The sequence below is a fragment of the Manacus candei genome, unplaced genomic scaffold, assembly GCF_025592945.1.
Source record: "Manacus candei isolate 608988 ecotype Guabito, Panama unplaced genomic scaffold, ASM2559294v1 h1tg000082l, whole genome shotgun sequence".
In the NCBI taxonomy this organism is placed as follows: Eukaryota; Metazoa; Chordata; class Aves; order Passeriformes; family Pipridae; genus Manacus; species Manacus candei.
In genome coordinates, this window is record NW_026138130.1 from 559,552 (window position 1) to 574,990 (window position 15,439).

The window sequence follows — 15,439 nt, forward strand, 5'->3', positions numbered from 1 at the left end:
ACGTTTGCAATTGAGTCCATCTCACTGCCAATTCTTCAGTCTCTCCCATGGTTGGTTAATGTTAATTTATAAACTAAAAGGTTTATACCAATAGCAGCTATTTCCCTCTACTACACACCACAGTTCAACTATCAATACTGAAATGTTCCTTAGTTCTGCAAAGATATTATAAATTCCTCATGCCCTAAACTACCCTTGACTAATCCCAGTACTTTTTATGTTTATTTCTTATGTTAACTTTTTACAAAAGAAAAAAAAAAAGGTCAAACTACTGCTAGCAATTTCTGTGTTTTTCCACTCAACTACAGTGTTACTATAGGATTTTGGACTTTCTATTATAAGCCTGCTGGAAGTTCATCATTTATTTATACTTTCTCAGGACTGAAATAAACTAAGACATTGCTCAATCATACAAGTCTGGTACAATACAACACAGAAATTGTATCCGATTAATTGTCTGGCTCCACCACAGTGATTTTCCTTCTCATAAAGGAAACTCTTCTGGGCGCTGGCAGACAGATATGTCTTCTTGCAGGGGATTAAGATGGTACAGTCCAATTTATCTCTCTGCCTGATGTTCCCACTCCTAAAGCAGACTGAAAAAACACTTGTCTATATTCAACCAAACTGTGGCAATGCTGCAAAGCTTTCTTCCAACAATTCTGCCACAAGCAGAAACATTTCTGGAAAGCAACATTGGGAACGTTAATGCATTGACACAGCAAGATCTTACAAAACTCAGAGCTCTTGGATAATCCAAATTGTCTCGGCAAGTGAGCAACGTTAACAGGAAGCAAGTATTGATGTGAGTCAAAAGAAAATCCAGAGACAACAAACAATTGTATAATTTAGCAGCAATAGGCTGTAAAATTGCTGGCTATAGGGATGGAGACAGCATTCTTCCTTCCTTTTCACTGGCCAGGTTCCACGAACAATAATCATTTTCACTTTACATTATCTATTAAAAGAAATTACGAAACCCAAAATGCAACAAAACAGCTGAGTCTTTAGCAGCACATTTTGCTGAATTCTAGCTAGATCAGATTCAAATCAACCCAACCAAAGCAGCCCACTGACACAGACACTCCTCACCCACATGGCCCTTACAGCATACATAAATTCAATTACTTTAATTAGATAAATAAGCAACAGAAACTGTTCAAATCCAGCAAGAAAAATGAGAAGGCAAAGCCAAATCAAAGTATTCCTCCAACGCAACGTAAATCCACCTGCAAATGACCAATGGATTGCTGCAACTAGCACAGGAAAAAGTAAATGTCAAGAACAACTTTGATTATATAAAATAGGAAAGCAAGGTTTTACATTTATAAGTCTGGGATAAGGACCATCCTATTAGAGATCTAAGGAAAACACATTTACTGGCCTTCATGCCTACTAAGTAACCTGATTCATTTGAGGTTTGTAAAAATTCATTGCAAATACAAAAGGGATTTTTGTTTGTTTTTAAAACCTAATCAATGTGTTGGTGTTCCTGGCTCAGGATAGATGCATCATGACTGCAATGGATCAGCTCCAAGAATTACAGTATTAGCTCTGCAGCAGTGGCTCTAGATGGTATCTCTGCAGGGAAATCCTTGTCAGCACTGACTTACCTCTACTATAAATGGCCGCCCGCACTCCCACACCAGGTTCTAAAAGTATGGTGCTGAAGTTTGTCAAAAGTGAGACTCTCTACCCCATAATATTCTTATGATCACATCAGCATAAAATTGGATAGTTCACTCAGGGTGAAAAGCACTTACATAAAAATATTAACAGGTGTATGTAAGGGCTGCCTGACATCACCCTCTTACCAAAAGCATCCACGCACCTCAGTTTGACCTCAGTGCCTTAGAGCAGATCCCAGGGCAGTCCCCCAGGGCACTTGGAACAAACATTCAATGTTTGGAAGATAAAGTGTCTCCACTGCAGACTGTAAGGACACAGCAACATCAAGAGTACTGAAAAATAAAACATCTGTTCATCTCTCAAAGGACAACAATCCTAACAGAAAGCTGAAAAGATGCAGTAGAGGAAAAAATAAATAACAGACACGGTATCTACCAAAATAAATGCTACTGATACATGAGAAATTAAACATCCCTTGCACAAACCAACACTAAATAGGCCTGAGTATCATAAAGAAATCTCCACTGGAAGCAGCAGGAAAAAAAAATCTCCCACAAAAATCCTGCAACTCTAAATACCATTTTTCATACCCCACTTCATTTTTAAGACAGATTTATTAAAATACTTCTGAACAAATAGGATATCCAGAGATGTTCTATAATTCTGGGCTATTGCCAAATTCTTGATATCCACAAAACATTCCATGTAATGTTAAGTGAAAAACATATTTCTTTTTTACACATTCTTTCTTCTTCCTTTCATGATCAATATACTTTTATCCTTAGTACAACACACCACAAAGAGATCATCCAGCGTTTCAACTCCTGTTTATTAATGTATTTCTTGCACTGGTGGTCCAGAATTAGATGCAGTATCCTAGACAGGGTCTAATAAGCTGGAAGGGGTTCTTCCTTTCCACATGCAGACTTCACATTTGTCCTTGTTCAGGCTCCTCTCTGCCCATTCCTCCAGCAAGGTCAGGTCCCTCTGGAGGGCAGCCGTGCCCTTGAGCATATCAACTCACTCCCCATCACACCAACAGATATGGTGTCACCTTCAAACATGACTAAACTTCACTGTGTCCTCCAGGTCACTGATAATAACACTGAACAGGACAACTCATAGCACTGACCCTGTGGCATCCTGCTCGTCCCCAACACCCCATCCCATCCCCACCATGGAGCCCCAGCCCAAACCAGTTCTGTTTGACTCCTCAAGTTGCTCGTACACCCAGACTGCAGTGCCCAAACTCAGACAGGCCACTGTGGGGAAGAGCCAAGAGCCCTGCTAAAGGCAAGGTACAGAGTGTGCCCTGCTCTGTCCTGCCCACAAAATGAGTCATTTTATCACACAGTCCAATTGGACTCAGCAGGCCATGATTTACCCCTGTCAACTCTACACTGACTACTACCAAACCATCTTATTCATGTGCCCAGAAAAGTGTTCCACAACTTGTTCCATGATTTTCCCAGGGACTCAAAGCCAGTCTGTAATTCCTTGGCTGTACCTTTGGGGTGATTGCTTTGAGGTGTTGGGTTTTGGGTTGGTTGGTTGTGTTTAGTTTGAAGGGGTTGGGGATTTTTTTGGTTGGTTATTTTGTGGGTTTTTTTTGGTTTGTTGTTTGGAAGTTTTTTGTTTGGTGGAGGTTTTTTAGGGGGTGGGGAGGGTTGTTTGTGTTTGTTTTCTTTAAAGAGGGTGCTACCTGCAGGAAGTATTCTGTAACATTTTTATCTCACATATTGTAAGCCTAGAAGCCATAAAGCACAGCCTTCATACATCTCCTTTGCTATTATGTGGACTATGGCTTCCAATACACTAGTTAGTGTTTCTGTCATGAAGATACTATGAATGTGCTCAATTCAACTCATATCCACTTTGAATTAAACAAAAGCAGTAGTATTGGATACCATTAACAGAGAAACTTGTGCCTATACACATTTTTTTTAAGTTATGAAAAACGACCAGTTACTTGAAGTCCTTTTGATCTAAGAAAATACTTCATTTTTCACACAGTTTCACAGAGCCTTTGGTAACTGCAGCAATGAATTCCCTATAAAAGGTACTTATAACAGCAAGTCACAACAATCTAAGGCACTGAATAATTCCAATTTTTGAAAGCCTGGATATCTGTTGGAAGCTTCATGTTTCTTCTAAAAGCTTCTACCACATCTGTCAAAAGTATTTCAGCCTGGGAGAAGTCACATACAAATTCTCCAGGGTTTTCCACTTGCTTATTTTTAAAAATGGAAACAAAACCGAAAAAACCCCCAACCCCCAACTCAAATTGCTAAACTATTTCAGTTTAGCAATTTGAAAGAGTTTCTTCCTATATGCAGTGATATAAGCTGAGCAAACAGATTTACATTTTCTGAACTATAGCCCACTTTTCCTTTTGCTTTGATTCACACTTTTGGGAACACTCCATGCTCAGCACAACATCTACTTCCTACATATCTAGTGACTCACTTTTTCAGGCATCTCTACAAAACCCAGATTGATTAACTTGTAATTACTAAAAAAAACACGAAATAAAAATTAATTCTAAGCATAATCTTCTAATGTTATCACTGTATGAAAAATTTACAAGAGGTTATTGCGCTCTACCTACAAAGAAAAGCAAAAAGAGGCATTTCACTGGTTGTCTGTAGAAGTATTACTAAGCACAGAAAAAGTCCAAGTACAGATAATCCCACCACCAACTCCTCCCACCTTCATTTTACACACATTTAAGCTTAGATATTATGTTAAAAATATTTTAAAAAGCAAACCCAAATTTAAATATCTGCTTTTAATTGCTATTTACTGGTGATCCTGAAAATCCATCCTACTTTCATCCTTAATAATGCTGGTGTTACATAGACATTATCTCCTTGGGCACATAACTTTTTCCATGCATAATTGAAGTGCCTTTATACAAAGTAAACATTGACATCTTTCAACTGTAAGTAAAATGTCATCTTCAACTTGGTCTACTTATGTGACATACTTTAAATTATGCCTACCTCTGCCTCAGAAAAAACACTGTGTAGTTTCCTTACCACTGTTTACTGATGCTCCCTCTCTTTGGGTTCTACCCCTCTTTACAGATTATGCTGATAAAATTGTTTACAGACCATGTAGTAAACAGGACCACTCACATGATTCACTAAAATAAACTCCAAATCCTCAGAGAAAAAAAAAAAAAGACTACTGGAGTATAACTGAAAGGCAGCTCAAGAGGCAGCACAGACTGGACCGAGTGACTGGGAATGCCAGAAACTGGTATGGCCAAAGCCCACAAACTAATGAAACTGCAGCTCCAGATCATTCACAAACCATTTTGAATTATTCTCTCTGTTACTAAATTAACATTTCAATGTCTTTTATCTTTCAAAAAACCCAGAATTGATAAAAGTCCTACATATAAGCCTCTAAAAAATGTTTAAAAATACCGTGACAATTTGTGCAAGTTTAAATTTAGGTCATTGATAGGATAATGACAGTTTCCTAAATGAGATGTGCCTATTAGCAGTTCTGTAAACAATGATAATGTATGTTCCTCCCTGTAAATGTTCTGGCATAGTTTTATGTTTTTGTTTGTATTTTGAAAACACCACAGAATTCTTTAAAGTGGTTCTTGTGATTCAGGATCAAGCCTGTATTTATCAATATCTTCCACCTGGCTTTTCATAACAGCATTTGATATCTATTATCTCTAACAATGCATTTACCCCTCTCCTCCAGCTATCTCACAATTTATCATTCAGATACTCTACCAGATGAAAAACCAGACCATATTGCCAAGAAACATAGACAGAATCTGAAGTTCTCCACACTGCTGTACCAATGCTTTAAAAAACCTTTTACAGCACCACCACATCTAACATGCAACACTCACAGGAATGGATCCCTATCCATGATCCCAAACTCACTCTTCAGCTGACCACTATGGCTACAGATCTCCACCTGGGCAATTTTAGCAGACTCCCATCACATCTTCACATGGAATCTCAAGAACTATCACATATCATCCTCTTACTTCCTACTGCCAAGCTGCTACTTTAAAACAGACAGATAAAATGAATAAGCCTATAAATGTTTGACCTATATTAGAAAAGCCAAAGCTAACTGAAATTTCAAAACAAACCAAAAAACCCACAGCTGATAGTCCTTGAAGCTCGTCAGCAGACACTCAGTGCTTTGCCAAGTTAACCATCTTAAATATGGCTGGACTATTTGTAAACATAATAGAGCACGGAGGGGGGTGTCTTAAAATCTTTCTTAGTCATGAGAAATGTTAATAAAAAGCTATATGCACAACATTTCTAATTTAAAGACAGCACAATAAATTGGAGCATTTTACTTTGTTGAGCCAAAGGAAATGTTAAAAACTAAGCTTAAACTGAAAGTATTTCAAGCACCTAAGCTTTCAAGAGTCCAAGAATGCACATGACACACACAGCAGAGCCAAAGCAATATGCTTAATGAAACACTTCATACAGATAGCAGTTTGCACAATTACCTGCAGGTAACTTGAAAGCCATGCCATAACCCAGCCTTAAGAAATTAAATGCTTGTCTTGTCCCATCATGCCCAAGGATTGCATAACACGGGATAGTTAACAATGGGAGGTTTACGAACTTTGACTGCCTTGTACTGCTCCTCATGCTGTGTCATATTACTAAAAAACCTGAATTACAGACCACATTGTTCTTAAAACCCAGAGCTATACTGACTGCATTTCATAGAAGGGCATGGTGTGAAGTTAACAATCAGCTGATTTAGAGCACATAAAGTTCTAGGGTGTAACATGAATATATTCGGAAAAAAATACAGCGCTGAGGAACTGAGGTCTGCACTTTGTTCTTTTCTTGCTGGATATTTAAAATTAACTTGACAGTTATTAAGTAAAACAACTTTACTTGTCCCAGTTCAATCCCTAGTGGACAAAAGACGCACTACAGAACCCCTCAATTTCACTTAACAAGATCGCCAGCCTTGGGAGAGGAACAGTGAAGGCAACACAGGATATATTTTAAAACCATTTTCACTATCAACGAGAAAATACACCTTGTATGCCACTTGTTACACTCCTGCTGCCAGCAACAAAAGTTCTAGCAGACCCAAATAAAATACTCAATAAAATTTCAATAGGACAAGTAGGAAGAGTGAGCGTGCCAAACACAATGGGGTTTTTTAAATCCATTTTTTGACACTCCTCACAATGAGATTTATTTACATGCTCAAATAAAACGGTAATTTCTCAGCATTTGAACAAATGGTATTACACCATTATATTGATACAAGCCTGTGCCTTCACATTTCTATGACTCACCTAAAAATCACCTACTTCCAGCAATGAATAACACACCTGCAAGTTTTTCAGTACTTATCACCATTTTCAACTGTTAGTTTTACATACTTTTAATAATAAAGTTTCTGCTTAGTCAGAAATCACCAACTTACCTGAAAAGTAATCGTTTTGAAACAAACCTTACTCCTTCCACGTGCAGCCGTATTTATCACCGCAAAACCAGGGTGATCCGCAGCCTAGAGGGACTTGCTGAAGCCAACGTGCAGCTCAGTACACTTTTAAAGAAAGAAAAACATCTTACCTTGCCTGTCTTGTGATCAAACCAGACAAGAGCATGGTTCCTGGAGAGCACCTTGCAGTCAAACGTGGCGTTGTTCTGGGCTGGCCGGCAGCGAGCCACGGAGCGGCCGATCTTGACGGGCTCGTCCAGGTAGACATGACGCTCCTGAAACGGGTGAGAGTTCGGGCGGCAAGTGAAGATGGCCAAGGCTGAAGGCATCGAGGACAGATTGCTGGTTGCCACACCAACCAGAGACGAAGAGAGCCTCCTCTGATGCAGACTGTCCTCCGCGATTTTTAACGCACCTCCGCAGCAACTTTATATTAAAGCAGGACAAATATTATCGTATGAGAGGCCTAACAACTCATTGTTTCAGTGTGTAAACTAATCCTGGCAATAATCCAGTGAAAAAGCCCCATTATGTCTTTAATAATATCAGCAGTGGCCCAAAAAAAGTCTAAAATGGACAACTTTCAATCCATCCTCCTCTGGAAGAATAGGAACAAGCATCTGATTCCTTCAGAGAGAAGCAAAGGCCCCTTGAAAGAAGGATATAATGTCTTAAATCCAAGTAGATGAGTCATACAAGTACTTTTGTTTGTAACCTCAACTGCCTTCTTTCCCCTCCCCTTCCGTAAACAACACTGACCAAAAGTCTGACCAATGCAACATGGAAGCAAGGAAAGGTTTAGGGAAGGGGTTGAAGGAGAAGAATTAGTGTCCTCTCTCACAGAGCACAGATCGGGAGCTGGAAGGTGAATACGAAGCCCTCAGTCCACAACAGGGATCTAGCTGCTTCACACGGCAATCCGCATTTCACCATCTTCGTGAATTAAACCACGGCAGAATAGGTGGTCCTCGATTTGGGATGGGGTGCGAGAGATACACTGTTTTCCTCCCCTGCACCAGATAAAGCCGAACTGGTCTACAGCGTCTGGCAGCCGCTCAGATAAGGAACTTGATAAGGCACGGAGAGGGCTCCCAACTCTCCTTCTCCCGGGGACAAACCGGCGCGTGGGAAGGGTCCTCGGGGCCGGCCTGCGAGGTGCGCTGACAGGTCGCTCCCCGGCGGTGGCTCCGGCGGCGGCAGGGCCGGCGTCCGTCCGTCCGTCCGTCCGTCCCTCGGTGGCGGCGGTGCCGGGGCGGGCGGGCAGGGGCTGCCCCGGGCAGTGCCCGCCAGGAGCCCCCGGCGCGGCGGCGGCGGCTCCGCTCAGCCCCTCCGCAGGTGGCTGCGCATGAGGCGGGCCCGCTGCGCACCCCCGCGCTCTCCGCCCGCCCAGCGCCGCTCCGCTGCCCCGGTGGCGGGAGAGGCCTGGCGGCCGGGCCCGGGCGCTCCCGCTCGGTCGCTCCTGCCGCTCAGGCGGCCGCCGACCGCGGGAACTTTCCTCCGACCTGCGGGGCCGAAAACAAACCGGGTCAAGCGCGTCCCGCTCGGCGCGGCCCCGCGCGTCCCCCCAGCCCCGCTTGGCGCGGCCCCGCGGGCGGCTCGGGGCGCGCCCGCTCCCCCCTTTACCTTGCGCGCAGCCGCCGCCATAGCGCCTGGAGCCCTTCCCGGTGTGGCCGCGGCGCCGGGGCCGGGCGGGGCGGGGCCGGGGGCGGGCGGCGTGCGCACCGGCGCGCCACGCGCATGCGCGCTGGGAGCGGTGAGGCTGCGGCACGCGCGGGCCCCGCCCCGCTCCGGGCGCTGGGATCGGGAGTTGGGGGGGGGGAGCTCGGGGGAAACGGTGGGATGAGCCGGGAAAGGGGAGCGGGAAAAGGGGAGAGGGGCTATTGCTGAAAGGGCACGGCTGGGACGTGTTAGCCCGGGGGCAGGAGCTGAGGTGAGTGAGCCCCCCGGCCCCGTGCGGTCGCTTTCCCCTCGCCGTTCTCCTCGGCTGTGCCCTGGCCGGGAGGGAGGGAGCGAGCGGGGCCCGTCAGACCTTGTTTATAAGAGGGAGGGAATGGCCTGGAGTTGTGTCAGAGGAGGCTTATGTTGGATATCAGGGAAAGATTCTTCACCCAGAGTGTGGTTGGGCACTGAACAGGCTCCACTGGGAAGTGGTCACGGCCCTAAAGCTGCCAGAGCTGAAGGAGTGTTTGGACAACGCTCTCGGGCACGTGGTGGGATTTTTGGGGTGTCCTGTGCAGGGCTGAGGGTTGGACTCGATGATCCTTGTGGGCCCCTCCCAACTCAGGCTATTCTGTGATTCTGTGAAATAAGGGAGCTCTGAGGAGAACCTGGGGTGACACGTTCTCAGCAGAGCTCGCATGAGAGGCTGCAGGAGTCTCCTGGACATCCTCCTGCGTTCCCCTTGCTCTTCTGCTCGTTTTATGATCCCGGGTTGAAATCCCTGGAAGCCGCAGTGTGTTTTGCCGTGTCCCGTTTGCCAGGAACGCTGGCCGTGTTTGCCTTCTCTAGTTGCAGGTTGGTAGCTGGACCAGGGGGAGCTTTGGAGCGGTGGCTGCAGGAACAGGGACAGGACTGGGGTGGGGTCACTGGTGCAGTGTCTTCCCTCAGTAAGTCACGGAGCATCATCTATAATCATATTTATCCCCGTTTTCTAGAAGCCAAGGAAAGATGACTTTGTCAAGGTCGTTGGTGCTGAACGGGCCTCTCTGGTCCGAATTCATTTTTAATTCCGTCATTCCCTGTTGAGCAAACAAGTGGGAATTGTTGGATATAAGATAGATGTTGGGGTCGTGCCAGCGCTATAATTACCCTGTGACAAGGTGTTAGGATTAGGGGCATGGGAGGGTTCTCTGATGGCAGAAAGAGCAGACGTGGAGGAGAGGAGTGGAGCAGGGCCAGGCAGCTCAGGGATGAGGTGGAAAGCAGCAGTCGAGGTAAGGCAGTGCTGTGTGTGACACAAGGCACAATGGCTGTGGGTCTAGTTGTAGCACAGTAAAATCTCAGGGCTGTCTTAATTTTTCTCCCTTTCTTTTTGACTGCACTTTGATTTGGGGAAGGGAGATGTGATTTGTTACAGCCTCGTTTTCTTCTAGCAATCCAATGAGAAAAAGACAGCACAACCAGGCTGGAGTGTCTGTGTTTGAAGCAAAAAAATGAAATCCAAAATTAAAGACAAGTCTGATTTTTGAACACAAAAAAAAAGTCTGATAGGTGGAAGTTTTAGGACTGTTTATCCATAGTCTTAATTTTCCTGACAGGAGAGAACAAAAAAAATATCTGACACACCACTTCACGGCTTGCATCAGCTTGTTTACAAGATTATACTATTGTGATAAATATAATCCTAATTTACTAATTTTTTAAAATAAATTAAAATTCAGTATGGCTGTTGCTTACAGCACACAAGCTTCCATGAGTAATCAAAGGGGAGAAGGAAAAGGATACAAAAAGAAAATGGAGAAAGAGAGAATAAATTAAAGTCCATTAGGAGTTATATTTGAGGGAGAGAGTTGCGAAAGTAAAAGTAACTGAGAGCACTTTGGAATTGCAAAGGTGTAAAAAGTGGGAACAAGGGGTACTACAGGTGTTCATTCAATGAGTACTACAAGTGTTATGAAGTGGTTATACAGGTGGAATGAAAAGAATGTTTATGAGATGTGTGTGCTTAATGGGGAAAGGAGTTTGAAAGTAAAATTAGAGATTAAGATCCATTACCATCTATAGGGCCTAAGAGAATAGAGTAAAAATAATTAACTGAGCACTGGATATCTTTTTCTGATGTTCTCTCTGAGTATTTGTAATTATTAGATATTGCTATTGGGATTCAAATTCCATACTGTATTGTCTGTACAGTGTCTTTCCCAAGCCTTGCTGTGACCAGTAGAACAAATACTCTGAGCATCTGTGTCCTTTAAACTGTAAGCTACTGGCATAGTTGGTATCCTGAACCCTTCTTCATGCCCTGGAGAAATCCCATTTTGACAGTCTCAAGGGGAAAGCAATGGTATGTGCCAGCTGCCTTTCTAGATCTTTTTGGCGCTGCCAAATGCCTCGTGTAACAACCGAGTTACTTTTCATCGAGGCCATTAATCTGAGCCCTCCTCTGCGTGAGTGCCAGCTCTCAGAGGAGCTGGATGGGTGTAGTTATCCCTCACACTTTTTAACTCCTATTTCAAATTGCCTAATGAGTTCAGAATTTGTCAGGGGCTGAGTCATAGACTAAGCTGAAAATACAGAGAGCGGCCGCATTCTGAAACGAGGATACAAATTACTGTATGAGTGTTTTATGAGGTGTTTGATGCTTACCAGAAAGTGTCCCTCTTAGAACTGTGGGAAGCAACAGGTGGACGAAGAGTTTGGTGTGAAGTGCTCTGCTGTGCTGTGCTCGGGGGAGGAGGAGGAGGAGGAGGATGTGTCAGCTCCTGCTTCGCTTCTGCAAACCACTGTCACAGCCGAAGCAGGCAGAGCACCTCACAGCCATGTTGGGTAAGGGCAGCAGGATCCCCCGGAGGTGTCTGTCCTTTTTCTGGGCAGGAAGTCCATAAAAATGTTATGATAGCCATCATAGCTGAGGGCAGAAACAGCCCTCTCCATAGCCATCTTGGATAAGGGAAGGGGAAGGGAGGGGAGTGGCACATTCGTCCCCTAAAGGGCTGGTGTCTGTGTCAGGAGGACGAAACGCAGCAGAGGGAGTTTATGTGCATACCTGAAAAACATCTGGATTTTGGCTTGAGAGCGTTGAATCTTAATGACTTGATGAAAAATGAGATCTTTTGCTGCAGGAAGCCTGTGGTGAATTCTAAGCTGACTGTGACTGACAGAAAAACACTGAGCATAGTTATAGGGAACTCAGTGCCAGACTTCTGAGTACTGTGCAGTGATGGTATAACAGGCTACCAAAATAATTAATATATATCAGACTAAATTTTCAGAGGAGAGGTGTTGTGAACCAGTTGCCTCGAAGGATTGTTACCTGTGGAACGACTGATGCAAGCTGTGTAGCAAAAGTTCAGTTTCTAGTATAAAAATTAAGATGCAAAATGATAGTGTTTGTTAGACAGGTCAGGAGAAAGACGGAAATGCACAGCTTTCTACTGAGTTCTCATCCCTGAAACTCATTCATAAGCAATTGACCAAATCAATTTTGTATTGGTTTTCAGAAATATAACAAATTCTATGTATTACTGCACTCTTTTAAGCCATACCACATTTTAAAATTACAGTCTATGGGGGCATTTACTGCCACACGTGGAAATGTATATCAAAGTTTGAACTGTTATTTACATATTACTGTATCTTCTGCAAAACAAACTTGCCTGAGAAGTAGCTTCTGAAACATTCTGAATCAAGCTGAACTTGTCAAAAAGTAAGAAACTGTTTCAGAGAAGTTTTCTCCTGTGATTAAAAATTTTATTCTAACTATCACCCCAGGTTTACTGAAGTGGTTACACTTTTTTATTTTAGTGCTATTATCGGTCTTTAGTTTCAGACTTATTTTCTGTTCCTTATCTTTTAACTCTGACTGATTATGTAAAGAAGAATTACATTATCTTTCAGCATTAATTTTGAAAGTTTAATCCTCTCTTGTCAGGTAGATTTTCCATTTATCTCATTTTCTTTCAAATCCTTCCCTGCTCCTATCTCTAGTCTTGGTTAAGCTTATTAAAAGACATTATATATATATATATTGTACCCATTATATAAATGAGTGTCTTACCAACATAATGGACAGTTACATTAATGGAATATATGTAGTAAGCATATACTGAATATACTATTCAATTTACATTATGCAATAAATATATTAATATGTTTTGCAATTATATAAAATGTTTATTATACTATATATATCCTATCTATTTACATATACAATATATGTTTTATACTATGTTAATAATACATGTATTTGGAGTATATATATAAATATAATGTAATATGTGTGCCATTAATACATTATTATGCTAATGTATAACTGATGTTACATACAATGTTTCTGAATTTCTGATGAAATTAGCTAAGTTGATATATTTGGCATTTTCACTGCTTTACTATTTGAGCAGAAAAGAGTCATCATGTAACCAGCCTTAATTGCTTTTCTATTAATATATCAAATAAAAAGTCAATATTAAAATTGACTTTTTAAAAAGTTTGATGTTTTCTGTGTCTGTTCGAAAAATAGAAAGATGCTTTAAAAATAATGATGACAATTTTGGTGAGTGTTTATTTGTTTCAAATGAACAAGAGCTAATTTTCAAATACAAATGAAGTACCACTTTAAACTGAAATGTGAAGGCGGGTGGCGGAGGAGGGAAGGTGAGGTGAGCAGATGATGTTTATCCAGTTCCTTGGTGTTCCTCCGTGGATGTGAGCAGTCTGCACAGTCACTCCCTGCTGATGGAAACAGGCCAGCCAGCAGCCAACACAACATTTGCTGCCACCTGATAGAAAGCATCCCACTGAGGGAGGCGGGATACAGCTCTGGAGATGGCAGCTGTAGTTGCAAGATAGAGGGTGGAAGAAAGCAAGGCAGGCTCAAACACTGAAGCGTTTGGGCTCTTTAGAATCCAGCTGTCCCACCCAGGCCTATTTTCATTTTTATTCCAGCAATGGACATCACAGAGGATGCTTTCTCTAGAAGACTTTCTTTTCCAAACTGTGCCGAATACCTACATGAACAGATCACTGTATTTCTGCAAAACAAGGCAGAGTTCATGGAGATTTCTAAGGGCACATTCCATATGCAGAGCCCTGCTATTTCATGAGTCAGTATTGCAAGTTGTAGCTAAGTGTTCTCATTTTATAGGTTCTGAGCTTTGAAGTCTATTTTATCCTCCACTGATACACTTCTTGCAGGAGAAAGCAGTCTCAGTTGTTCCTATGTTACAATACTTGAAATAAATGCAGAAATATTTTTATTCTATTTCTTAAACAACAGACATTCTTTCTCAACTGAGGAAGATAATCACATTTAATGAAAACTGAAATGGATTTGAAATGCCTAGGTGAAAATCTTCCTGAACTAGTGTTTCCCTGTTAATTGGGAATATCTCCAGTAGATGAGAATCCTCTCTTTTTCGGTGACTTTTTTATCAAAGACTGTGTCTCTATTCTCTTAACTTTATCCTGCCAAAAGATTATTTGTAAAGCATCGAATGGAATTAATTTACTTGTTCTTGTTTAATAAAATGATCAGAGCATATAACTCTTACTAAGTTTTTTGTTCTTATTATTTTACTTATGTACATTTGTACTTTTTATTCACGTGAAAACTTACAAATAGAGGCCAGCAAAAACTAAAAGGGCAGGCATGATAATAACAGCTAAAATTTTATTTTGGCCATGACAGCAAGAATGTAAACAAGGAAAAGTATAAAAATATAAACAAGGGAAGGCTTGTAAGAAGCAGAGAGATGGTATCTTTCCTTAAACTAAGCGATAAAGCTTTTGGCCGGGCCCTATTTCAGCTCTTAAATGGAAATAGCGAATGAAGCACCACTGCAGAATCATTGTGCTGAATTTAACTTGATGAAGCTCAGTCTTAGTCATGTCTTTTTTTGAATAGTGACCTTTTACAGAACCCAGGAGTTAACTACTTGAAAAATGTGTGAGTCTGGCGTGGCATCATGATAAAATACCTGAAGCACCTACAGACAGCGAGAGCCTTCCTGTACAGCCCTGCCCAGGCTGCACTGCAGAATCCCATTCCTATCTCACTATCTGACATCCACTTTGCCACTAATGGCTTCTGATAACTGAAGGCCGCTGTATCTTAAATTATTACCACAATAATTTCGTGTATCATAATTTTGTCTGAGTTAAATGTTTGTTCCTCCTTTGTCTAGAAAATTACTCTAACGATCAAAGCGTACTTTAATTTCTAGCAGTTTGGTTTTGATAGATAAACAAATGATGTTAATGGGTCTTAAGGAAACAGTGCATCTAAAGAGTCATAAATTTTAAGTGTGTATAGATGTGGTATCTCAGTTTTAATATTTGCAACTCCTATCCAGAAGAAAACCTGGCCTGTAGTGATTCAGGCAAGGAGCACATCTGCATCTACTGCTGCCGAGACTGTGCTAGTAGCAGTCAACCAGAAGTCTGGTGTGAGTAACTAAATAATAACAGGTACAGGTCAGGAGGAGGGGAGTGTTTTTGTTTAATAAAGTAGCTACTTAGCACTTTAAACTCTACAAAATGTTTCCTAATTAAATATAAATGGGAGACGGACAGTGCTAAAGGAGTATTTGAAAGCTCTTACATTATTAAATAAAGAGCTTGGATTTTGGCTAAGGCGCTAAGAGAGGTTTTAAGAGATTTGGATGCTTTTTTTATTTATCCCAATTTCCTG

The 15,439-nt window shown here is 41.9% G+C and overlaps 1 protein-coding gene and 1 long non-coding RNA gene across 36 annotated transcripts in view; one reads left to right on the top strand and one right to left on the bottom strand.

Annotated features, from left to right (window-relative positions):
* SLMAP (sarcolemma associated protein) overlaps window positions 1-8,800 on the bottom strand; it is an 86,928-nt gene extending 78,128 nt beyond the window's left edge. For 14 of the 35 annotated variants that reach the window (XM_051811596.1, XM_051811590.1, XM_051811607.1 and 11 more), the window contains exons 1-2: window positions 8,716-8,793; window positions 7,224-8,594 (exon numbers count right to left, since the gene is read on the bottom strand). In XM_051811596.1, coding sequence (XP_051667556.1) covers window positions 7,224-7,421 — 198 coding nt within the window. In that variant the 5' untranslated portion in view covers window positions 7,422-8,594; window positions 8,716-8,793. Of the gene's footprint in view, window positions 1-7,223; window positions 8,595-8,715 lie in introns of all 35 variants that reach the window. The other 21 variants (XM_051811608.1, XM_051811601.1, XM_051811615.1 and 18 more) reach the window with 3 other exon arrangements.
* Window positions 8,801-8,987: 187 nt separating this feature from the next.
* LOC127481849 (uncharacterized) lies at window positions 8,988-14,293 on the top strand. The gene is made up of 2 exons (XR_007908347.1): window positions 8,988-9,022; window positions 9,403-14,293. It is a non-coding gene; the product is annotated as an uncharacterized LOC127481849 (long non-coding RNA).
* Window positions 14,294-15,439: the final 1,146 nt, after the last annotated feature.